The sequence below is a fragment of the Natrix helvetica genome, assembly GCF_964273705.1.
Source record: "Natrix helvetica genome assembly, chromosome: 1".
Lineage (NCBI taxonomy): Eukaryota > Metazoa > Chordata > Lepidosauria > Squamata > Natricidae > Natrix > Natrix helvetica.
Genome location: NC_138548.1, coordinates 77,168,868 through 77,193,564, shown reverse-complemented (window position 1 = coordinate 77,193,564; position 24,697 = coordinate 77,168,868). Strand labels below are relative to the sequence as shown.

At 40.7% G+C, this 24,697-nt stretch overlaps 1 protein-coding gene across 5 annotated transcripts in view; it reads left to right on the top strand.

Annotated features, from left to right (window-relative positions):
* The window catches only part of RAD51B (RAD51 paralog B), a 363,878-nt gene that overhangs the window by 88,110 nt on the left and 251,071 nt on the right, over nucleotides 1-24,697 (top strand). For all 5 annotated transcript variants that reach the window (XM_081937734.1, XM_081937737.1, XM_081937736.1 and 2 more), the window contains exon 8: nucleotides 11,833-11,929. In XM_081937734.1, coding sequence (XP_081793860.1) covers nucleotides 11,833-11,929 — 97 coding nt within the window. The remainder of the gene's footprint in view (nucleotides 1-11,832; nucleotides 11,930-24,697) is intronic.

Genomic DNA, 24,697 nt, shown 5'->3' with positions numbered 1-24,697 from the left:
TGAAGCCCCTCCCCTTAACCAAAATGGCCGTGCAAAGCCTTATGGAGGCTTTCAGAGAGCTCCTGGGGGCTGGGGAGGGCAGAAATGAGCAAAAAATGGGCTGTTCCCCCCCCCCCCAGCCCCTAGGAGCACTCTGTAAGCCTCCATAAGACTGTATGCAATTTTGATGAAACAGGGGACAGTACACAAGATATGAAGGAGGAAGGGGCCACGGCTCTGCCAGAAGACAGGGGGGAGGATGCAACACTCAGAAGACTCAGGTCACAAAAATTAGTTGAAACATTATTGCAATTGTTGCTACAATGTAGTTATTAGAAGTGATACAAAAGATGATTGAATATATTGATGATTGAATGTAAAAACAAAAAGCTGCCGATGTTTATTCAAATTTTGATGCCTTCTTTTTCTTACTTTTTTTTCCGGATTTTTACTTTCCGCATGATGTAGCTGTCAAAATTTTCTAAACCTATTTACCCCTTTCCTCAAAACATTTGTAAAAATCAATAAAAATTTTACAATAAAAAAAAGTCAGTATGCAATTTTTTTGACAAAAAACGGGCCTGTTTTCGTGAAAAATGGGCCGTTTTTGCCCCCTTCATTCCTCAGGAGTACTCTGCAAGCCCCCCCCCAAGCCTATTCATGCCTTCTGTTTGAAAAAAAACCGGGCTGTTTTAGGGAGGTTTGCAGAATGCAAAAACTGTTTTTTCCCCTTTTGGAAAGCTCTTTAGGTAAAGTGATTGATGAGAATTAGATTGATCAAGTGCTGTGCCAGCAGAAACAGAGTCTTAGGTGTTGCAGATTGTCAGTGATTTCTTTGTCCAGCACATGGATAAATACACCTGGAAACATCTACCTACCTACCTACTGTCTCCCTCTCCCTCCCTACCTCCTGTATTTCTCTCTCTCTCTCTCTTTCCCTCCCTCCCCCTTCCCTCTCCCTCTATCTACCTACCTACCTACTCTCTCTCTCCCTACCTATCTACTGTATTTCTCTCCCCCATACCTATCTACTTTATTTCTCTATCTCTTTCTATTTCTCTCTCTCTATCCCTCTGCCTACCTACCTACCCCCCCTCTCCCTACCTACCTACTGTATTTTTCTATTTCTCTCTCTCTATTTCTTTCTCTCTGTCTCTCTCTCTTCCTTTATCTACCTACCTACCTACCCAACTAACTACCTACCTAACTACTCTCTCTCTCCCTACCTACCTACTGTATTTCTCTCTCTTTCTTTCCCTTTCTATCTACCTACCTACTTTTTTTTAATTTGCCTCTTCAAAACCTTGATGCATCTTATACTCCAGTGCGTCTTATACTCCGAAAAATAAGGAAGTCTAAGTGCTATTGCTACAAAAAATTCTGCAATAGTAGTCTTGATTGGGATCACTGGGCTTTTATATTGAGATCAGCCATATTTTGTGTATGAGAACGAAGGGCTGAAAATATGGGGAAATGGGATTATTGGATCCATCTAATCTCTTTCTTTAAAATGGTTTACAATTCCTGTGTTTATCACAAGGTAATATGTTGTTCTGTAAATAATCCGTTAGCTGGATGAAAAAAGTATCATTTCATGGGAAAATGTGGATAGAAATAATATAGTGACTGATACCCCATTTGCATGTGTACTTTGAATGGGATAAATTGATGTAGATGTTAAATCATAACAACCTTGTGGGCAAAATATCAAATTTTGATTTATCAGATCTCCTTCACAATTCTGGGCAAAAGCCAATAGCTAAAGGGATGTATTGTTAATTTCTAAAATGCTGAACTGATTTCTAGTTGATACTTGTTTTGATGATCTTTGGAGAACATCACACACTGAAGTATAAAGTGATGTTTTGCAGTCAGCAGAACTGCCAAAGTTGCTTATGTAAAATATTAATTTGTTTATCCTTAAATTTATTCTTCAGGAGGCTCAGTGAATGAACATATGATGTTTCATCATACCTAAAATCAAGTCTGTGTAAATCTGCTCAGTTTTCATATGGCAACTTACTACGAGTGACACCTTAGAGATGAATGTTGGATAAATGAAATATTTTATTTCTAAAGAGTAAAAAATCGAAATGGTATGCTGATGACAATGGATTGTTTCTTTTCCTTCTATTCTTAACTTTTTGCATTTAATTTGAAATAGGTTAGTTATTAGAGCTTTGTGACTCTGAAGGCTAGACTTGTCAGCATTGCTTCTTATTTCATAAATATCTCTCTAAAACAAGAATGAGGACCCCGAGTCCTATATTCATTTTATATTCCCAGCAAAAGACTTCATGGCTCCTAGATCGTAGGCTAAAAAAATGCCTCAAACTTTAACTTAACCTAGCCAACATCAATCCCATTAATCCAAATTAAGAATACCTATTTTTCTTGGAAAAGCTAGGCCTAGATTTCTGGAAGACATTATTTCAAACTGGGATATTTGTGTTATTAATGTCTATTAAAACATAGAAATAATTGAGGTCCAGGAACTAATGTTTGGCATCTTCCCTGTCTCTCCTATATATGTAACCCTAACTCTTGAATTGTCTGTGTATTGAGAACATTAAAACAAAAGATTAGGCAGAAGCATATTTGCTGGCATGTTTATGGAGCCTTCGTTTTTTTGGAAGGTCTTGTGATGCAAATCTCTTGTTTCCTTCCCCATCTCTGTGGTAGTGGAAAGGAATATATGTCTTGGAAGCCTGTTGATTGCAGCCAGTATTTAGTGGGCAGTGTTCAAATTGTCAAATATGTTAGATGTTTCCAGAAGATTCATCTACAGACATTGGAGGGGGGGGGGATATAGGCTACATTCCTACAAATGATAAGGGACAAGACAAAGAAAAGAACAAAGCCAGGACAAACTAATGGCTTATATTGATTAAATTCAAATTCACTAAGCATCAGTATTATTATTTCCTGAGCATTTGATAATTTTCTCTTGTTTATCACATTAAAAGTTATAATAGGAGATGGCAAGCTTTGGAAGTACTCTGGAATTGGGTCCAAAAGATTGGTGTGTCATATTGCTCCTTGACTTCATTAATGTGCTTCATTAATCATTGTTTTCACATGATTTAGTTGTACTTCTGGAATCTTTTGAATTTTGAGAATTATTGTTTATAATTCTAAGTTTTCCAACAGTCAGTATACAATTAGAAGGAAGAATAAAGTACTATAGGATGTTGAACTCTATTAGCGTTATGATCAATTCCTTGCTATAAAATAATGGAACTTATTAAGACTTGAGAATCTTAAAAATAGTATTATCCCACATCAAAGCTGCCTTTCATCAGATGCTTCCTATGGAATCTCCCATAAGAGTTGGTTTATGCAATCTTCACGTAGTAAAATGCAAACAATTAGTGTAAGTTAGGGTTATTCTATTGATCATTGAGGGTAGAACAAGAAGCAATGGGTGGAAACTAATCAAGGATAGAAGCAACTTAGAACTGAGAAGAAATTTCCTGACAGTTAGAACAATTAATCAGTGGAACAGCTTGCCCTCAGAAGTTGTGAATGCCCCAACACTGGAAGTCTTTAAGAAGATGTTGGAAAGCTATTTGTCTGAAACGGTATAGGGTTTCCTGCCTAGGCAGGGGGTTGGACTAGAACAGGGGTGGGGAACTGTGGCTCTTTTGCGACTTGTGGACTTCAACTCCCAGAATTCCTGAGGCAGCTATGTTGGTTCTGGAATTCTGGGAGTTGAAGTCCACAAGTCGCAAAAGAGCCACAGTTCCCCACCCCTGGACTAGAAGACCTCCAAGGTCCCTTCCAACTCTGCTATTGTATTGTATTGTATCAGCCAATCAATTCCACTGTCTAGTACACTTACAATATTCACATTTTTCAAATCTTCATTCAGAAATCTGTGCTTTTATTCAGAACTTTTCTGGAGGAAAAGAAAAGCGTGTTGAAACTAACCTCTAAGCCCCAGTGTCTGGCAGGATGTGGAAGAGGGAAAGCAATCTGATCCACCCTGCCCTTTGGGAATATCATGCGCATGTCTTTACAAACAGGTTTGTACAAGCTGCAAGCATATGGGCTGTTCGGCTATGGAGCAGTCCCTCCAGGCATGTAGACTTTTGTGGAGCAGAACAACACGGGGGGCAGGAGGGTAGCTTTTGAAGGTTACGTTTGTGTTGGCTGCACTCCTGGCTTAGAGAGAGGAAAGGCAATACCTGAAGGCTATTTCTGGGTGGTGGTAGTTTCAGCTAGAAGACATGTAACTGCTTGAGATTAGCACATTTTTGCATGGTGTTTTGTGTGGTTCCCCATTTTCCCCCACCCCCACCCCAATTCTGGAACTCCTATTACTTTTTTGGTGATTATTTTTAAACCTTTGGCATAGATTTATATCCAATTGCTCCTCTTCCCAGAAAGCTTTTAAAAATGAGTTCCATAACTTGGATTTTCTTTTCTTTACAAATCAGAATTAAACATAAGGTAGAACAAGAGGCAATGGGTGGAAACTAATCAAGGAGAGAAGCAACTTAGAACTGAGGAGAAATTTCCTGACAGTTAGAACAATTAATCAGTGGAACAGCTTGCCTCCAGAAGTTGTGAATGCCCCAATACTGGAAGTCTTTAAGAAGATGTTGGATAGCCATCTGTCTGAAACAGTATAAGGTTTCCTGCCTAGGCAGGGGTTGGACTAGAAGACCTCCAAGGTCCCTTCCAACTCTACTATTGTATTGTATTGTATAAGGGCTAGCCTGCACTGATGCTTCATTGTTTTCAACTATATCCCTAGGCATTTTCTTCTTATTTAAATATTGTCTGAACTGCTATGGACTGCCCTTGTTAGGAATATATTTTTGTCAGCTGTCATAAGGATCTAGGGACAAAATTGCAAGTTATAGCAAAGAGGGGATCAAACCTATGAAATGCCAAGCACAGTTTTGTATATAAAAATTGTAAGTATATTTGGAACATGTGCTGAAATAAGGAAGTTGATAGGATATGGGCAGGAAAGTGAATTAAATCTTAATTTTTAATTAAAGTCTTAATTTGCAAACTATAATTCAATGACAAAAATATAACATTAGAATAAGAAAGATCATCTCCTGTCAGTGGAAATAATGGAGAATCAGTGAGAAATATTTAGCCAAAAGTATGCATTCTTGAGGACTATGCTTCCCCCCTCCCAGCTGTAGAAAATTAGTCCCTCAGGAAATCCTTATAAAAAGACACTGATGATGTTATCTTAATGAAATGCCTATAAGGAAACAACCAAACTCAGCACCAAGAATTCTACAGTTCAGCCCTGAAATGTACATATATACTTCTGTTGAAAAGCAATAAATATGGACATGTTTTTGTTTTTAAAAATGTGGGTTTTATTCATTGTAAACTGATATGAGTTGGTGGTGTAATAATGCCAGTCAGTGCAGTTGGATCTTAAAGAGCAGCCTTATACTTCCCCATCCTGGAAATAAATTCCTTGTTGTAAGTTTCTCTAGATCAGTGTTTCGTAAGCCTTTTTCCCTCTTGGGACGTGAAAATAATTTTTGCTTGTATATGTTATACAACAATATTTGTTGTATTAAAAATTAAATAGCAATAGCACTTAGACTTATATACCGCTTCATTGTGCTTTACAGCCCCCTCTAAGTGGATTACAGAGTCAGCATATTGCCCCCAACAATCTGGGTCCTCATCTTACCAACCTTGGAAGGATTGAAGGCTGAGTCAAAACTGATTTATTGGTTGCCACTATCAGTTCTCAAACTTTGTTTGATGAGATTTTACTGCATTGCTTTTCAACAGAGTCTGGTAAATAATTTTGATTTTGCAGACTTCTGACAGGATCTTGAGGCTCCCAGAGATTCTTCATCATATTTTGAGAAACACTGGTCTAGATTATTAAATATTTGAGATGGAGTGATGTAAGTATTGTGCTGTGAAGTAGATTTTGCCAGAATCTCGGCTGAGTGCCTGTTTGGTAAACTATGTATATGAGGCCCCATTGTTGCACCAGTTTGCGTATATCTGCATTAAAAAGGTTTTCTTCAAGATGCTTGAAAGTCAATATCAGATTTCAGTTTACAAATGGTATCACGAGGAGTCCTTAGTTCCCTCTGAACTAGGTTTTCTTGCAGATGTTTCACTACCCCAAACTAGGTTACATTATCAGGGCTCATCAACGTCATCATGAGCACTGATGATGTTACCTGGTTTGGGTAATGAAACATCTACAAGAAAACAACTAACCTCCAAGAACACCAAGAACCTCTTCTCTCAACCGTCATAGAATCATCATGTAGGGGGGGAAAAAGTTACAGCTGGTAAATGTTGATAGACATTGATTTGCCAAGTTCTGCAAATGCTATGTTGATTAATGATTTGCCATGTTCTGCAAATGCTGTGAACTTAGTTATTTGGCATTTACTAGCCAGAAATATATATGAATGGCAGCTTGGGGAATGAGCTGCTTTGGATTAAACAAAGATATTTTGGAGTGCCATTAGTTTAATACTAAATGAAAATATGTAATAAAAACTTGATATACCATACTCATTCTCCTGCTTTAGATTCATTCACCCAGAAATTTACTTTCTGTGGGGAATTCTGCAGGGAACACTATCAGTTCAGTTATGGAAGAGCTTTAACTTTTTCATAATATGCTTCAAGCAATTTCTTTCCTCCTGAAATCTGTTGATTTACCATAGCAACTTTCAAACTTTGTCTTCCTGTTTTTCACAGTTTATGAAGACCATTAATTCTTTTGAAATTTACTGTTAATTCATTTGAATTTCTTTTTAAATTTACAGTTAATTTTTTTGAAACATAAATGTGAAAGTGATATCATAGTAAGCATGGCTGAACTAATGGGAAATTGTTCACCCAGGTGTTGCAAGCTGCTAACAATTAACAAACAGCTTTTACCAACAGTGTTGAAAGACACCATTAGTCCAATGTCTAGTTATACTTATGTGTTCTCTGTAATACTGCCTACTTCAAGAGTTTGAATACCACTGCTTTTGCAAATCTAGAGAATGAACAGTGGCCATCACCTCAACTCATCATCTTTGTCATGCTTTATGTTTCCATTCTGTTTATTGGTTACAATCAGGGGTAGGCTTCCAAAATTTCAGCAATGGGTTCTCTGCTCAGTTGCTGGGTGGGCGTGGCCTAGTCGGCCTCTTGCACTACGGTGGGGGGAGGGTATTTTTGGAGATGAAATTACAGTCCTAAAGATTTAAATATATATATATATATTCCTTTTTCCTTTGTAATATGCTGAGTTACTGTCTCAGCCCTATGAAAATGACTAATATTGTGGTTGATTTTGTTGTTGCATGAACTAAAAATATTTTTTTAAAACATAATACCAATGAAGAAAGCTTGTTGATTGTTCTTAGTGTTCTCTTCTAGCTTTTCCATCTTCTGTTCCCAATAGGAAGCATTTAATACATTTTTTTCCCTAAATGATGTTGCATGTGAAATTGGAAATTTTACTCTGTTCTCATAATAAACAGTCATTTCATGTGAGGTTCTCCCCTCCCTTTTGGTGGATTCCAAAGCCTTTGTACCTTTCCTAGTTACTGATTGATGGTTCTGTACTATGTTTCCTTTAATTTTGCAATAAACCAACAAGGAGGCTGAGACCACAAGTTTACAGAGGATGATTTATTTACTCAACCAGATTTGCAGGGATGACAGAGTCAGATTTAGTAGTTTCAGTGTGGTCCTGGGGAGGGCAGAAGATGTATCTGAGAAAAAAGCACCATAGAAATAGCATTCTTATTTATCCATATAGAAGCAGTTTTAATTTTGTTTCTGGAGCAATTATAAGCAGGTACAAGATTACACAAAGACAGACATTAAAGGCAATGCCACTATTAAATTACCAATTTCCCATAAGCTTTTTAAAAAACCCTGCAATATTTCTGTTGCTATATGATTTTTTAAAATTTCTGCACAGCTTGAATAGAAAGATTATTGTAAAAAGTGGTACATAAGGCTTTGTATATTATACTGCATTTTTATGTTTTATTTCTTAAAGTGACTGCATATTCATTAAGAAATATCAGGTCGGTTTACGAAATTGAAAAATATCCAAATGAAATCAAATACAATGTAGTCCTAGATCACCAATATTACTCATTGAGTATTATAAAGGTAAAGGTTTCCCTCGCACATATGTGCTAGTCGTTCCCGACTCTAGGGGGCAGTGCTATCTCCATTTCAAAGCTGAAGAGCCAGCGCTGTCCGAAGACGTCTTTGTGTGGCTGCCACGACTAAACCCCGAAGGCGCACAGAAAGCTGTTACCTTCCCACCAAAGGTGGTTCCTATTTTTCTACTTGCATTTTTACATGCTTTTGAATTACTAGGTTGGCAGAAGCTGGGACAAGTAATGGGAGCTCACTCTGTTACACGGCACTAGGGATTCAAACCCCTGACCTGCCAACCCTTCTGATCGACAAGTTCAGCATTTTAGCCACTGAGGCAACACGTCCCTTTTATTGACTGTTATTGACTATTGACAATATTTATTGACTATTATATGTACGGCAATATATTATTCAACTCCCCTCTAGTAGATGTTATTTTTACCAAGTATTTAAACTTATAAGTAGAGCTTTATAAGTCAAAATCAAATATTGAAGTGTTTGGATGTGTTTGGTATTTGAAGTTTAAAATACATAATACTCTGTCTTGTATACTGTTCAGTAACTAAGCGTGATGTAATACATCTGGAATTTCTGAACCATCATCAACATGGATTTATTCTAGTAATTTAGATCCAGGGCTACAAAAGCAGGAATTATTTTAGCCAGATTATACTGTGAACCAGATGCAGGTAAATGTAGGCACTCCTTCCGACTGTGCTGTCTAGGACCTTCAGTGACAAGGTGACAAAACTGTTTCAAGAAGCACTAGCAAGATAGATATCTGCTTCTTTATGTGTTTGAGCAATTTTCATTTGGGTATAAAAGCTGCTGCATGAAAATGTAAGGCCTAAGTAAAATATTTGGGTTTGCAAAATGCCCTCTCAGCGAATCGGTAGTAAACCGGTTAGGGTTAGGGTTAGGGTTAGGGTTTTGGTTATAACATAGATCTAGCGGATTGGGAAAAAAATTGGAATATAAATTATAAATTAACGAGATCAGCGACACTGAAAGATAATATATATAAAATGTTTTATCGTTGGCACCTACCACCAACAAGATTAGCAAAAATGTACCCAACACTGAAATCGATATGCTGGAAATGTAAAAAAGAAGAAGGGACCTACTACCACATGTGGTGGACATGCCCGGAATCGCAAAAATACTGGAAAAGAATCTGGAAGTGGGCACAAGAAATTACCGGGGAACAAGTAAAGTATAAACCCGAAACCCTTTTATTAGGAATAATTAAAGGGAACTATACAAAAAAAAAAAAAATTTTACTAACACATATATTAACTATAGCTAGAATTGCCTTCGCCCAATGCTGGAAGCAAAACAATACACCGCCAGACGAATTAGTGATAAAAAAAACTTTGGAGTGCGCAGAGATGGACAAACTAACTCAAAAATTACAGGACAAAGAAGAATCGGAATACTACGAAATTTGGAATAAGTGGTATGAATGGTTGGATAATAAGAAAAACATTTAAGCCGAAAACAATATACATAAATAAACATAGAACTGTATATAAAAATAGGTAAATATGTTAAATATCATAAAAATGTATAGATAAAATGACATAAGGATTGTAATATATGGTAAAGAGAGGAAAACATACATAGATACGACGATGTAACATTGTACAAACTGTTGATATAAAGAGTGTAATATGTGATAAAAAGACAAAAACAATAAAAAATTATTCAAAAAAAAAAAAAAGTAAACCGGTTAGGAACCCACTACTGATACATTCAGATTGAACCTTTTCAAATCTCCAATTGTCTTTTTTTGTAACTGGAAACTAGCAGAATAGGACTTGTTTAATGAAATGGACTATGAATTACAGAAATTTAGTTTGAAAAAGAAATATATAAAAGTGATGTGACATGAACAAGCACACAATGGTACAGAATTTAGTTTACATTGGAAGAAATTTGAAATGACCGCATCACACATGGGTTCTCTTGACATTTGTGAATAATATAGTTAGTGTAAAACATCTGCCAATAAAAACTTTAGACCATGTCATAATGTGGCTGCACATTCTGTACATTAATCTAAAACGTTTCCTATTCCTTTTTTCACAACTCTTACTGTTTAGTCTTTATATTTCTATTCATTTGGAACTGGTATTGGATTGGTATTATTAGTTCTTGCTTTAATATGAATCTACATTAATATTGAACCGCTTTAGCAAATATTGTTATGTGAAGTCATCAATATTCTATCTATCATGTGGAATTTACTATTGTGGTGCTTGAAATACTGTATTATGGATTTGTTGTTTCTTTGTCTCTTGTAGTCTTTCAAATCTCTTCTAGTAATGATGGTAACAAGATAGAATTTATTTATATATGACAAATGACCCCCAAATTGTGTTTGTTACTTTTTGAATGTCCATCACTTACCCAACAGGAAGGGAGGGAGAGAAGGAAGGAAGGAAAGAAGGAAGGAAGGAAATCTGTCAAACTCTTAATTGTCATTATTGGATTGACAAGGACAATACAGTCTTCATGAATGATGAAAGGAAATAGCCTGGTTAATACTGCCTGATCCCCATAAATTTGTAAAACATGTAGTTTGCCTAGTTTTAATCAAGGGGCCAAATTTAATGTTTTTTTCATTTGTGACAGTAAAAGATGAAGGGAACAAGTATATCTTTATAAAACAGGTACAGAGTTTAAGCCTCAGTCATTAACATTTTGAATCTTTTTACTGGTCCTTATAAGGCTCCCAAGAACCCTAGAAAAACAGAGTTTGATTTTAGATTGCATTTCAGATTTCTGTCCCAGTGCTTGATGATGAAGATGAATATTATTTAAACTGAGATTATTATTTTATCTTTTGTCTAATTCTTTATTGTACAAGGATGGTGGAAACACATAGATGTAGCCAAAGTTATGATAATGCTCCTTTGGAAAGTTATTGCCAGTCACTGAGTTATATAAGGAGGAAAGTCCTGTTATGCTAATATCCTTCATCTAGCCATTACATGGCTATCAAGTTGATTTTTGTGAGAAGACAGTGCTGGAATCTTATGTTCTGACAGCAACATTGACTGGCAATAGTTTACCAAGTTTCCGGATTGGAGTATAACAATACTTGGATTTGACTTCGTGTTTCTTGCATTCCGAATATGTGCTCTGTCACTATATTGTGACAATGTTCTAATTATATGGATCATCTTGGATAACTGGATGTACAGAATCTTCCCATCTTAGCATACAGTTGTAATGATGAGATGTTCCAATTTATTTCTAACCTTTGTGTTTTTCAACTTTTAGTATATATTATTTATTCACACTGAACCAACTTGGTATATCCATCTGGCTGTTGATGTTGACTTAGAGAAGAACTATGTTAGTGATCTTTATACATACACACTGCCTTGAGACTCTGTAGCATTTATCACATTTCATTCTGGTTCCTCTGTGCTTTCTACCTCTCTACCACTTTTCCCTTTCAGCAAAGACATTCCTTCCTCTTTCCTGCCAAAGAAATGAGATATAATATGAAGCTATTTAGTAATCTTGAGCTAAGTTTTGAAAGGATTTGCTTTCTTTAACATTTTATTAAGATGCTTGATCCAAATGTTTGAGAAAGGAGTTGAAATGTTGAATGTTATGGTGGGCGTTGAGGGTTGTCTATACATTCTGTGTACATCTGAGGTAATTATTGTGCCTATCTTGTAATTCTAATACTTTTTCCTCCTCCATGTCTGTTTGCAGGTAATCTTGACGAATCAGATTACCACATGGCTAAGTGATGGCCTTGCTGTACAGGCAGACCTCCTGTCTCCAGTTGATGACTTATCCCTGTCTGAAGGTAAGCAGTCCTTTTTATTACAGTTGAAACATGACTCTGATACACATCTCCTCCACCATTTGTGACATTCCTGTTTAAGGAACAACCCCAATACAGTTATTTGGTTCAACGTAAAATAAAGCTAGAGTTTAAAAAATACATTTCTAAATTTGATTTAAGACCAATAGTTTAATTGATCTTAAATCTACAGGTTGGAGGGTAAGGAACAAGTATTCTCTTGTGAATCTGTTATATTCTCTTGCAATGTGGTAAAGTGCAAATGTAATGCAGACTGAGATTTAAAGAAACCTTAACTTTGCATCTCAAGGATATCAAAATTATTCACTTTGAGCAAAATCTTTCATTTAACTATATGTGCCTTCCTTTTCCTGTACTATATAGTTTACTAACAAAATACTGTATACTTTTGATTTTCTAGCACAGCTTTCTTAGACCTGGAGTTAATGTGAATGTATATGATTTAAGAAGTAAACTTCTTCTAGTTCTGTTACCTTAAGGGATGCAAGCAGTTCTTTGTGCAATACAGATAAGCAATTATTTCACAGAGAAATAGTTGGAAGACATAATTTTCTCATTCTAATGTAATAGAAACCTAACATCCTGGATCAAAAAGTAACAAAAATAGTAAGTATTCCTCATGAGAAGACATTGATTAAAAAACTGCCTATAAATACTTAAGTATATACTATATATGCATAGTTCTTTGATTTTATACACTTCTGTTTGTCATGTATGGCTGCATCTGGTCATTGTCATTCATTTAGCACTGCTAAATGTTTAATGTTTAAGGAAGGCTTATTGAATTGGCCATCCAGTTACTGGCTACTGCTGTATCCCCAAAAAAGTTTTGTAAATAATTCATGTGGATTATATAAGAAGTAAGAGATTACTTCTCCTTTGTCAGGTTCTCGTCATACTTAGACTTAGAGTAACTTTATTGTCACTATAAATGTACATTAATCAGCATACATTTTAATGTATACATTAAAAAATGCTAAATAAAATAAATAATAGTTATTTTATGGGAACACAGAGACACCTATTTGGGAAGCAAACAGAAAAAAAATATGAGTAACATTCACACAGAAAATGGAAGATTGAAAAAAAGAAAGCAGCCGCATACAGTACTGTAGACTGCAGGATGAGGAGGAGTCAACAAGGAACAGTTTAAATACAGAACAAATTATTACAGTTGAAAGAAAAAAGTGTTTTTCTCTGGTTAAAGAAGTGAGTTAAAAATGTGAAAGTTGCCTTGGTGTGGCTTGAAATGTACATCCCTGAGCTACAGTAACCTTTACTAATTCTTATGAAAATGACATGTACAAAGAACCTTTAGACGTTTTTGGTTCAGCAGAATTGTTTAAGGCAAGTGTCTCAAATATAAGGTGTTCCAGCATGTTAGAAACCAAAAAACACTCGAGGGAATAACATTTTATACATGGTAGGCTGTTCCCTTCATTATTACAGCTGCAAACTTTTAAGATCTATTATAAACTAGTTTGTACAAGCTCTTCATGAGTTTGTCTCTATGTTCTGAAATAAAGTGATTCATGATTTGTTAAATATTTAGCTTTACTAGAAAGTGTTAAACAAATCATAAATGATTAAGTAACTTAGCAGTTGTACATTCATAAGAATTAGCTTCCTGCAATTAAATGTGCTGAATTGGTAATAAAATATCTGGATTTAGTTATTCAGTTTATTTCAATTGTTAGACTCCCATTTCTAAGCGCATTGGATTTCATCTTGCCTTCCAATATCTATCTTGGTCTTCCCCTCACTAAGTATTTTGTGTTGACGGAAGCGAGAGAAAAACTTGGTTTTAGGAGAGAGATAGAGGTATCACACCCCTTAATTCTTATGTAGGAGAATTCTAGAACCAGGGGACAGGACTAGATGAGAGTTGCAACAAATAAGAAGTCACTAGTCCCTGATATTTTAGAGCAGGGGTGTCCAAACTTTGGAACTTTAAGACTTGTTGACTTCAACTCCCAGAATTCCCCAGCCTGGGGAATTTTGGGAGTTGAAGTACACAAGTCTTAAAGTTTCCAAGGTTGGACACCCCTGTTCTAGAGGTAGCATGGCAAGCTGAGCCAATTAACTTCCAGGGTTGATTAACTTAACCTGTGGTGAGCTCTCAAATTTCCATGGTATTGTGGGACATGGAAAGTGGTGACCTTAGAACAGTGCTACTTGATAGCTGATAAAAATGTAAAAGTGTTTCAAAACGTTTTACCCATGTATACTTAAAACAATTCCCTTTAAAAATAAACTGGGGGGGAGGGGATTATGTTTAAACTGTTAATGGAATTATTCTGTAGATAAGTCTGTGAAAGTGATATTTCAGTTACCGTATTTTTTGGAGTATAAGACACACCTTCTTCCCTCAAAAAAGAGGCTAAAAATCTGGGTGCGTCTTATACACTGAATACAGCATTTTATGCCTTCCAAAGCCCTGCCCTTCACCAAAATGGCTGTGCAGAGCCTGTAGAAGGCCTTCAGAGAGCTGCTGGGGTCTGGGGAGGGCAGAAATGAGTGTAAAACCAGATGTTTTTTGCTCAATTTTGACCCGCCCTAGCCCCCAGGAGTACTCTATAAACCTTCTAAAGCCTATGCATGCAATTTTTGTGACAAAAAACTGTTCTCATGAAAAATGGGCCATTTTTTGCTTGTTTTGGGGGGACTCCCCCCCAGGAGCACTCTACCAGCCCCCTAAGGCTATTCGTGCCTTTTTTGGGAGGTCTGCAGAGTGCAAAAATGTTTTTTAAAAAATTTGCCTTTGCCTCTTCAAAACCTTGGTGCGTGTTATACTCCGGTGCGTCTTATACTCTGAAAAATACGGTATGCATTCAGGTATGCTCTAGCACTGAAAAAGACTAAACTTGTTTGTAACACTCATAATATCGCATAGCCTCTGTATCGGAACTTAACAAAGAGTAATGTTATCCTTTATTACAATAGCTGCTATACTGAAATGTTGTCCAGATTAAGCTATTTGAAATTGGGTCAAATGATAGCATTTTGAGGGGAAAAAGAGAGAAGTAAACTTGACATTCGGTATTAATATCCTTAAGGTGAAGGCTGTGAATTTTAACTTCTTCTAAGTCACCATAGGAACCTGTGAAAGGGCAAGAGATTATGTATAAATAAACATTGCATCTCTCTTGTTACAGGGAAGTTCAGACATGCTGGCTGTCTGCACATGTGTAATCTATGCTTTGTTTATTTATTGGCATCACACTGACATCTTGGCTAAAAGATCCATTTTATTCCAAATAAAGCTGCCAGGAATTAGAAAGAAAGATTGGGGAAGGAGGGGCTGGTGAAAAGATGACTAGAAGTGAATTGTGCCAGAGTGGCCTCAACTGAATACATACTTCCTCCCAGGCAGCTCTGTACACATCATGGATAAATACTTACCTGACTACAAGAGGATAAGCAGTGCCTACTCTAATCTCCATTTTGTAATTTTTTGTTTTGTTTTGAAACAATAATATATAGCTACTTGGACTCCATTTCTTTTTCCTACACCTTTCAGTTTTCTGAATCTACTTTTTTTGATCCTCATATAGCCCACACTATTTCACTGGCATTTAATTCCCCTGGTACCCAGCTTCCAAACATGGCTTTACTATTTCTATAGCATTATTTCCATATTCCTAATTTGGCAAACAGTTTTTATTTCCTTGCTTTCATTGTGCTCGGTATTTAAGTTTGGTATATTAAAAGTAGTATACTGGCCATGTCTTAGGAATTGGAATATTAATTAACTGGTTCCCTTTCCTACAGTATTTCAGTGGTTTAAATAAAAGTGTTTTTTGAACCATATTGATTGTGCTTAGCCTACTTTTATCACTTGTACTGTCATCTATCAAATCAAAACAGAGAGCATAAACACAGTTCCGGAAACAATCTCATTTATGCAGTTGTTTTTATACCCTAAACAAGTTGAGGCATGTTAGAAATAGAATACATAATAGGCATTCTTAACATATGTTATAGAGATTAATGTGCTATTTCTATGCACGGAGAAATCTTTATTAAAAATAGAGGAAATAGTTTGGTTTTTATTTTTCTTTGTAAACAATTACAGAGTTACAAGGAAACTTAAGTATTCAATTAAACCTTGAGGGGCAGGATTTACTATGTCTGACACCTATATGTGTTTGCCAGATGCTTTTTAATTGTCATTTTATTTTTCCACCTCTTTAAAAAATATGCTTTATATTATGGCTCATGATTTGTTACTATTGTTGTTCAAATTTATTAAAATGTCGACTGTTTTCCTCATTAGGAGAGGTGGAGGATCAAGCTAATCCTTTTCAAATATAAGTAACTCATTTCTTGTGCTATTGATTACCGTAGATTAAATAATAACCATTAATGCTCCCTTCCAATGAATGGAGGTTAAGAAAAAGACCATCATTTGGCCTGAGGGGAGAGAGACAGAGAGCCATTGTGTGCATCCTGGGCCTTAAGGAACATATTGTGAGGTGAGGAGGACACTGGCGGTAATATCAGTCATTAAGAAGCAGTTGGATGCTTCTTTTTCTGTTTATGTGAGTGTAAGAGGAGATTGGAGTGTGAAGGAATGAAGACTGATGGTTGGAACTTGATTTTAAGAGATGCATCAGGAAAATTGGGGAGAATCAAGCATATAGAATAGCTTGGCAGATAAAGTTGGGAAATACATCATGGATGACAACGGGTAGCCTCTCTTCCTTTTAGACTTACGTGATTGTATTGTAATAGTTGTGATGGTAGCCTCTCCAGCTAAAATTTTTGTTCCTCAGTCATGGTCAGTTGCTGTCACAACATCTATTATCCAGTATTTAATCCAGGATCAAGATACCTCTTTTGGCTTGTGTCACAAAGGCCTGGTGTATAGAAGGGTGATGGTCAAGGTGAATTTACATTTCTTCCAGTTCTTTTTCTTAGAACTGGAATAGTAAAGGGAAATGATATGGCACACTAAAATCAGAGGATTGAGTTGTCTGTGGGAAGTCATCTCACTAGCAGATGCTCTACGTAAGTATATCAATTTTGAATACTTGTTGCTGCATTTCAGTAGCTGTGACAGTACAAGTAGTCCTCAACTTATTACCACAATTGACCCCAAAAGACAGTTGTTAAATGAGTTTTGTCCCATTTTACGACTTTTCTTGACACAGTTAAGTGAATCACTGCAGGTGTTAAGATAGTAACATGGTTGTTAGGTGGCTTCTCCTTTGACTTTGCTTGTCAGAAGGTCACAAAAGAAGATTACATGATCTTGAGGCACTGTAACTTGTAAATATGATCAGTTGCGAAGCTTCTAAATTTAGATCACGTGATGCTACAATGGTTGTAAGTGTGAAAAATGGTCATAAGTCAATTTTCTTAGTGTCATTGTAAGTTTGAACAGTCACTAAACAAACTGTTGTAAATTGAGGATTACCTGTGTGTGAATAGTCAGCATACCATTCAGTCTGCTGCCTAATAGACTTTCTTCCTAAAATGGTCTGAGTGATTTCAGAGGAAATGTTGGATTACCACAAACCTCTTGCCTTTTTAAAGATCGACATCCATACATATGCCAAGGAGGAGCAATTTAGGTCCTCCATGATGACCATAGACATGTTTTAACTAGTATATGATCCAGGTATGGAGAAAAAGCTTAATTTGGGTTTGGTTTCTTGTTTTAAGGACCTAGTGATCTGAGGTTTGAGGAAATCCACGTAACTTTGCTGTCATGAACAGATTGTACCTTAGTTTTTGCAGGTGTGGAATGACTATTGACATAATCATAATACAGAGCCCGATGGATTCAGTTGATTTCCTGAGTCTATCTGGAGCATTTCTGAGTCTATCTGGAGCGTGGTAGTAATGCTATTGATTTCATAGTTGAGCAGAGATCTTGCAAAGCTTTATCAGTCTAATGGTTTATTACCAAGCTGAGAACAGTGAAGTGGATAGTATTTCAGAGAATTCCAAATGAGATACTCTTGGGATGGATCATATGAAATGAAGAGTGAAGCTAAATGAAGATCCATTTGAATTATTTCATTGCAGTAGAAACAGCAAGCACTTTGATTTCACAGTGTTGCTTTTCACTCAAGATTTTGAAGAGCCAGTACAAAAAAATGCTCAGTGTGGGCAATTCATTATCTTCTTTGTGGACAAAGTTGGTTGGACACATATTGATTTAAACTTCGGAATTGTGGCAGTTTATATGAACGATTTGGGGCAACTACTTTCCTTTTTTAGTGGATTATAGATCTTAACGATATGGACAAGATATGTGAAAAGATTAAAGTCATCACGTTTACTCAATCATTGCTGTCTTTGGCTATTTAATAGTATTATGATGGCACTGTTCTTTGTTAATATTTACTGTCCAATAGACAACTGTTGTCTATTCAATAACGAGAAAAAACTGGAATTAACTCTAAACAAATTGGAAGAGCTATGAGCGAATAGGAAATGGGCTTAGAAACTGAAATTCAAACTGCTGGGTGGAGTTGTACTTCTCTCAAACGAGCTGGCTTGCAATCTGGGAGTGCCCCTTGATTTTCAACTGACAATACAAGCCAGGAGTAGTTTGGATTAATGAACAATTATACCTAAATGAGCAATTATTCCTAATGTGTCTGTTTATGTCCCTTCCTGACACTTGAAAAAACATCTAGCTGCAAAATATGCACGTCATATCATCACAGATTTCAATGGGAATTTATATGCAGGGCAATTCTTATTAAGGGCTACAAAATTTTCCTTCACATTACTAATTGAGATTTTTTGCAATCACATACACGGAGCGACAATTAGGGTATGTGTGTGAAACAAATGTATTCCTTTCCCATTATGGGTATGTCAAGATCAGGGGTATTTTGTTAATCAAGTACTGTTATAACTCAAGTGTTGAGTCTAACAGAATGCCCGTTTTTTTTTAATTCTCTAGTTGTTTGATTGGAAGGCTTGTAGTGTTCCATATGTTTTCTTAGCCTTCTGAAGTCAACAGTCAACTTCAACATGGTTTGTAGAAGTTGAGGAACAGAAAAAAGCTATGTGAAAGTGTTCTGAGCTTTTTTTTTAAATTATTATTTTTTATTTTTAAACAAACAAAACATAAAACACATACAACCTTCTTCCATTTCAAATGGTGTGTCGTTTGGTTACAAGATTTTGTGCGTCTTTTCCATGATCACCACTTACAATTATATATCAAATCACAAATTATTCCTTAGATAAACATAAGTACATTATTATCATTATATATCAATTATTCAACTGTAATTATTATTCCTTAATTTTAAACAAGATATTCTAAGTATTAGGTACATACATACAACATCATTTCGCATCAATAGTTCAACTCCAATTATTATTCCTTCATTTTAAACAGAGTATTCTATATGTTGAAATCATACATACAACATCATTCCATTACATCGTTCTAGTCTATTTAACAATGCTGAACATTTATAGTATTGCATATATCATTTTCCTGTACACCGCTTGGAGAGTCCAAGCAATGGGTTAATTCAGTCTGCTTGCCCTTAGGACTGAGGAACTATTTTTCCTTAAGCCACACCTCCTCCTGGTGTGCTCAATCCCCCAGAATTCTTCCTCAGTCAGCCCGTTTGGACGTATTTAGTTAGAGCTCTGAGCTAAATTGATCCTTTTTTGGCTTGGACTCTCAAATTACGTTTAAAGTTTTTCTCTACTATTCCTCCAACATCGTGAGACGTTTCTCTCTTAAATTCTGCGACTTTCTTCAGTACAATCTGCACTTGAAGGCCAGGAGGTAAGCTGGAAGGTGGTGGGGGGTGCCCCTCAGCCGATCCTCTTGGGACGGCTTCGGAGGCCTGCCGCTTGTCGTTTAAAACGGCGCGGCTGCAGCGGCGAGGTTCCTAAGTCCCCAGGCCCCTCGTTTGTTATTTTCGTCGAAGTTTTTTCGCTCCCCGGCCTGCTAGAGGACCTCTGCCGCAGGGAGGAGTGGGCGATCGTCGCCATTGCGAGGCGCGTTCGCTCCTCGCTCTCCCTTAGCCCCACGCTGTTGCGGCGGCCATTTTTAGGCGCGAAAATAGCGCGCCCAGCCATGGCCGCCATTTTGCATCAGCCTCGTTGTTCAGGAGGCCGCTGGAGGTGGCAGGGCCTAGCAAGGGTTTCTCGGGCTAGGATCGCCACCTTCGCCTTTTGTCTATTTTTGCGAGCGGCGCTGGTTCCTGTGCCATTCCAACGGTCATCATACCGGCTCAGGGAGGAGGCCTTAAGTAAGCGCAGGCCTAAAGATTTTTTCTATAGTCATTCTCCTCCCTGCTTCTCCTGCGGAGCCTTGCACCTCGGTGCAGGCCCCAATCCTACCCCTGGGCCTCCGACTGGTGTGAAACATGGGATGATTTCATAGTATTGATTCGATTAATTGTATATATGGCAATTTTAACGATCATTTCGTTTTGTTTCCCATTACAGCACCCAGTCTATATCTATCCTTCTGCCTTATCATAGCCTTGCTCCATCTTGTGTGGTCATTGACTATGGACCTGCCCAGTCCTCCCGATTCCCAAGACGCTAGGCCGAGCCTCTCGCAGGCCCCTAGCAAGGGTTCCTCCTCTTCGGGGAGTGGGGGTGCGGGCAAGAGTGGTGGGGGTAGCTCTGGGAAACAGCGTTCCAGAACCCCTTCGGTAGCTGAGGCCAAGGATGCTGAAAGGCGCCAGCGGGCCCTTGACAAGCAATTCGAGAAGGCCAGACGCCAGGCAGACAGGGTGCAGTCCCTTTCAGGAGCCCCTCCCTCCCGGGAAGATCTCCAGTCGGTCCTCGCCGAGGAGGTGGAATCCCAGGACCTATCCCCTAATAGGTCATTTGCAGAGCCGGCTTCCCCGGTCCCTTCCTGGGCCTGTGAACAGGTTCCTCCCCCTGGGGATGCTAGCATAGACGATATGCAGGGTGAGGCTTCACCCCCCCTAGTAGAGGGCTTGGATCCCGATTCTGACTCTGAGGAGTTATCGCCCCGCATGCAGGAGCTAATGGCCCGCGCCATTGCCAAGGGCATCACGGAGGCCATGAAATTTAAAAGTCCTACCGCAGCGGCCCCTAGGGGTCCCAAACCCGATCAGGCAGCTCCGCCCCCAAGCAAGCGTGCTCGCCATCCTTCCCTGGAATCCTCGGTGGTCAGCGAGGCCTCTGCCATTGAGGACCCTGACCCGGAGGTGCTAGGCCTCTCGGACGACGAGGACCTTCCCCCCGAAGCGCCCGCCTTTGCGGGTCTCTTCAAGCCCAGCCTTTTTAAATCGGTCCTTCACAAGGTCAAGGCTGCCACCAGGGTGGGGATCAAGCCCAAGCCGACCGCGCCGGCGGATGATGCCCCTCCGGCTAATCCCAATGCGGTCATGTTTGATGTGCCAGCGCCCCAGCAAGAGCTGGTTCCGGTCCCGGGGCTGTTCCTCGACTTAATCCAGCGCCAGTGGGCTCAGCCAGCCACGCAATCCTCTCCCAGTGGGGTAGATAGGAAGCTTTATACTATGGAGCCAGTGTTGGAGGACCTTCTGGCCCTTCCCACTGTCGACCCGCCCATCGCTGCGCTCACTTCCAACTCCTCGCTACCGGCCGACCTCCTGGAAGGCCTTAAGGCGGAGGACAAGAAGGCGGAAAGGGCGTGCCACAAGACCCATCTGGCGGCTGCCTGGGCCATCAGGGCCTCTTCTTCCGCTTCCTTTTTTAATAGGGCCTCTGTGATCTGGCTGCGCGAGCTCCTAAATAAGCTCCCGGCGGGAGACATACGTCTCCACCAGGACGTGTCAAAAATAATCGCGGCCTCCCAGTATGCCGCTGACGCGTCCCTCAATGCCACCAAATTCGCCTCCAGGGCCCTCGGTTCTAACATAACTTCCCGTCGACTGATCTGGCTCCGACATTGGCAAGCGGACCAGAAAAACAAATGGAAACTGGCTTCCGCCCCCTTTAAGGGGTCCAAATTGTTTGGCGAGTCCCTGGATCCTCTCCTCATTGAGTCCAAGGACAAGAGGAAGATCCTACCTTCTCTAAATAAAAAGCAGGAACGTAAGGCCGCTCCCTACTCTAGGAGGCAGTCCTTTCGTGCCTCCGAGCCTTCCACCTCTGCCTCTTCCTTCTCTCCCTCTAATAGGTCCTTCGGCCAGCAGGGCGACAGGTCCCAAGACAGAGCGCCTTTTCGGGACAGAGGCAGGCAGCAGTTCGGCTTCCGCAAGTATAACCGCGGTGGGGCCTCCAACAGGCCGTTCCGTAAGTCAAAGTGACTGCCAGGGCTTGGCGCCCATCGGGGGTCGCCTCCAGCTGTTCGCCTCCCATTGGGCCCAGAACACCGAGGATGCTTGGGTTCTGCAGACAGTCAGGGAAGGCCTCTCCCTGGAATTCCTGTCCCTTCCCCCTCGGACCTTCATCCGGTGTCCTGTCCCGTCCTGCCCCCAAAAGAGGCAGCGTATGGACCAGGAAGTCCGTCATCTCCTAGACATCAGGGCCGTGGAACCAGTTCCCCAAGGCGAAGAGGGGAGGGGGTTTTACTCCATCCTCTTCCTGGTACCAAAGAACTCGGGGGGGTGGAGAGCCATCTTGGACCTCAAGAACCTCAACAGGCATATCGCCTACCGGAGGTTCAAGATGCAGTCTCTGCAGTCCATTCTGGCGGGGATTCGACAGGGAGATCTTCTCACATCTATAGATCTCAAAGAGGCATACCTCCACATCCCCATCCGTCCTCAGCACAGGAAGTTCCTGCGCTTCTATTATGCGGGTCGCCACTTCCAGTACAAAGCTCTTCCATTCGGCCTCTCGTCCGCTCCTCGGACGTTTACCAAAGTGCTGGCGGTAGTGGCGGCTCAGCTAAGACGCAGGCCCATAAGGCTCCAATGCTACCTGGACGACATCCTGATCCAGTCGTCGTCCAGGCAGCAGGCCCTTCGGGATCTCCAAACCACTATGAGATCCCTCAGAAACCACGGCTTCTCTCTAAACATAGAGAAGAGCCATCTCACTCCAACCAACAGACTTGTACACCTGGGGGCGGTGATAGATACCAACTTGTGCAGGGTTTTCCTTTCCCGAGACAGGTTGACCGGTCTAAGGTCCATGACCCACAAGGTGTTGAGCTTGAGGCAGGCTCCAGTGGTCCTTCTGTCGCAGCTGCTGGGAAAAATGATCTCCTGCATTTCCATCGTGCCGTGGGCTCGCCTGCATTCCAGGTCTCTCCAGTGGCTGCTGCTGCCGCACCAGAGGGCATCCAGGAGCAACTCTACCAGGCCGATTCGAGTTCCCCCGGACGTGAAGAGGTCTCTCCGCTGGTGGGTGTCTCCGGCCATCCTCAAGGGCCACCTATTCAAGGAACCCGAGAGGTTGATCATCACCACAGACGCCAGCCTCTCCGGCTGGGGAGCCCACATGGGGTCCCTGGTTGTTCAGGGCAAGTGGTCCCAAGTGGAATCCAGCTACAGCATCAACCTGCTGGAACTGAGAGCTGCTCGCCTGGCCCTGCGCCATTTCAGCCGGCCCATCCATCGCCAACATGTACTTCTGATGACGGACAATGTGGCCACCAAGGCCCACATCAACCGCCAGGGCGGCACCAGGTCCAGAGCACTGATGAGAGAGGCGGAGTCCCTGGGACGCTGGGCGGAGCGCCATCTGGAATCCCTTCGCTCCGACCATATCTCCGGAGTGGACAACACACAGGCCGACTGGCTGAGCAGGACGACCATAGATCCTGCGGAGTGGAAACTGGACCCTCGCCTGTTCCACCAGATGTCCGACAGATTCGGGACTCCGGCCGTAGACCTGTTTGCGTCAAGGGACAACAAGCAGCTCGACCGCTTCTACTCCCGGTTCTTCACCCCGGGGGCGGAGGGGACAGACGCACTGCGTTGCAAGTGGCCCCGCGAGCTACTGTATGCCTTCCCTCCCCTGCCTCTCCTTCCTCAATTCATCTCCAAAGTCATCGCAGAGGGAGCAGAGGTCCTTCTCGTGGCCCCGCATTGGCCCCGCAGGTCGTGGTTTGCCGACCTTGTCCACCTGTCGGTGTCTCCTCCGTGGCGCATTCCTCCGGACCAGATCTCCCTCAGCCAGGGGGCCGTGATTCACCCAGAGCCCCAGTGGCTCCAGTTGGCCGTCTGGCACTTGAGGGGGACCAACTAAAAGGCCAAGGCCTGTCGGAGGAGGTAGTGAACACCATTCAGGCGGCTAGACGCCCTTCAACCACTAGGATTTATGATGCGTCCTGGGCCGCCTTCGCCAAGTGGTGTGAGGAGCTGCTCATCGAGCCGACGACCGCGCCTGTTCCCAGAGTGCTTGACTTCCTTCAAGCGGGACTCAACAAGGGCCTGGCCCCGAACACCCTTCGACGCCAAGTGGCGGCTTTGTCTACTGTCTGGTCGGGCGACCACCTTTTGCCTCTCAGCAAAATCCCGAAGGTGCGTCTTTTCCTCAAGGGCGCTTCTAACCTTCGCCCTCCCACCGTTCATCGCTATCCTACCTGGCAGCTGTCCGTGGTCCTGCGGGCCCTCTCTGGCCCTCCATTCGAGCCTTTACGCACTACTTCTCTTCGATTCCTGACGCTGAAGACGGCCTTCTTGATTGCCATCACGTCAGCTCGCCGGATTTCGGAGCTGGCGGCTCTCTCTGTTCGCCAGGATCTGTGCGTCATCCACCCTGACAGGGTCATTTTGAGGCTGGACCCGACCTTTACCCCCAAAGTAAACTCATGGTTCCATAGAGCGCAAGACATTGTGTTGCCAAACTTTTGTCCTCATCCGTCGCATC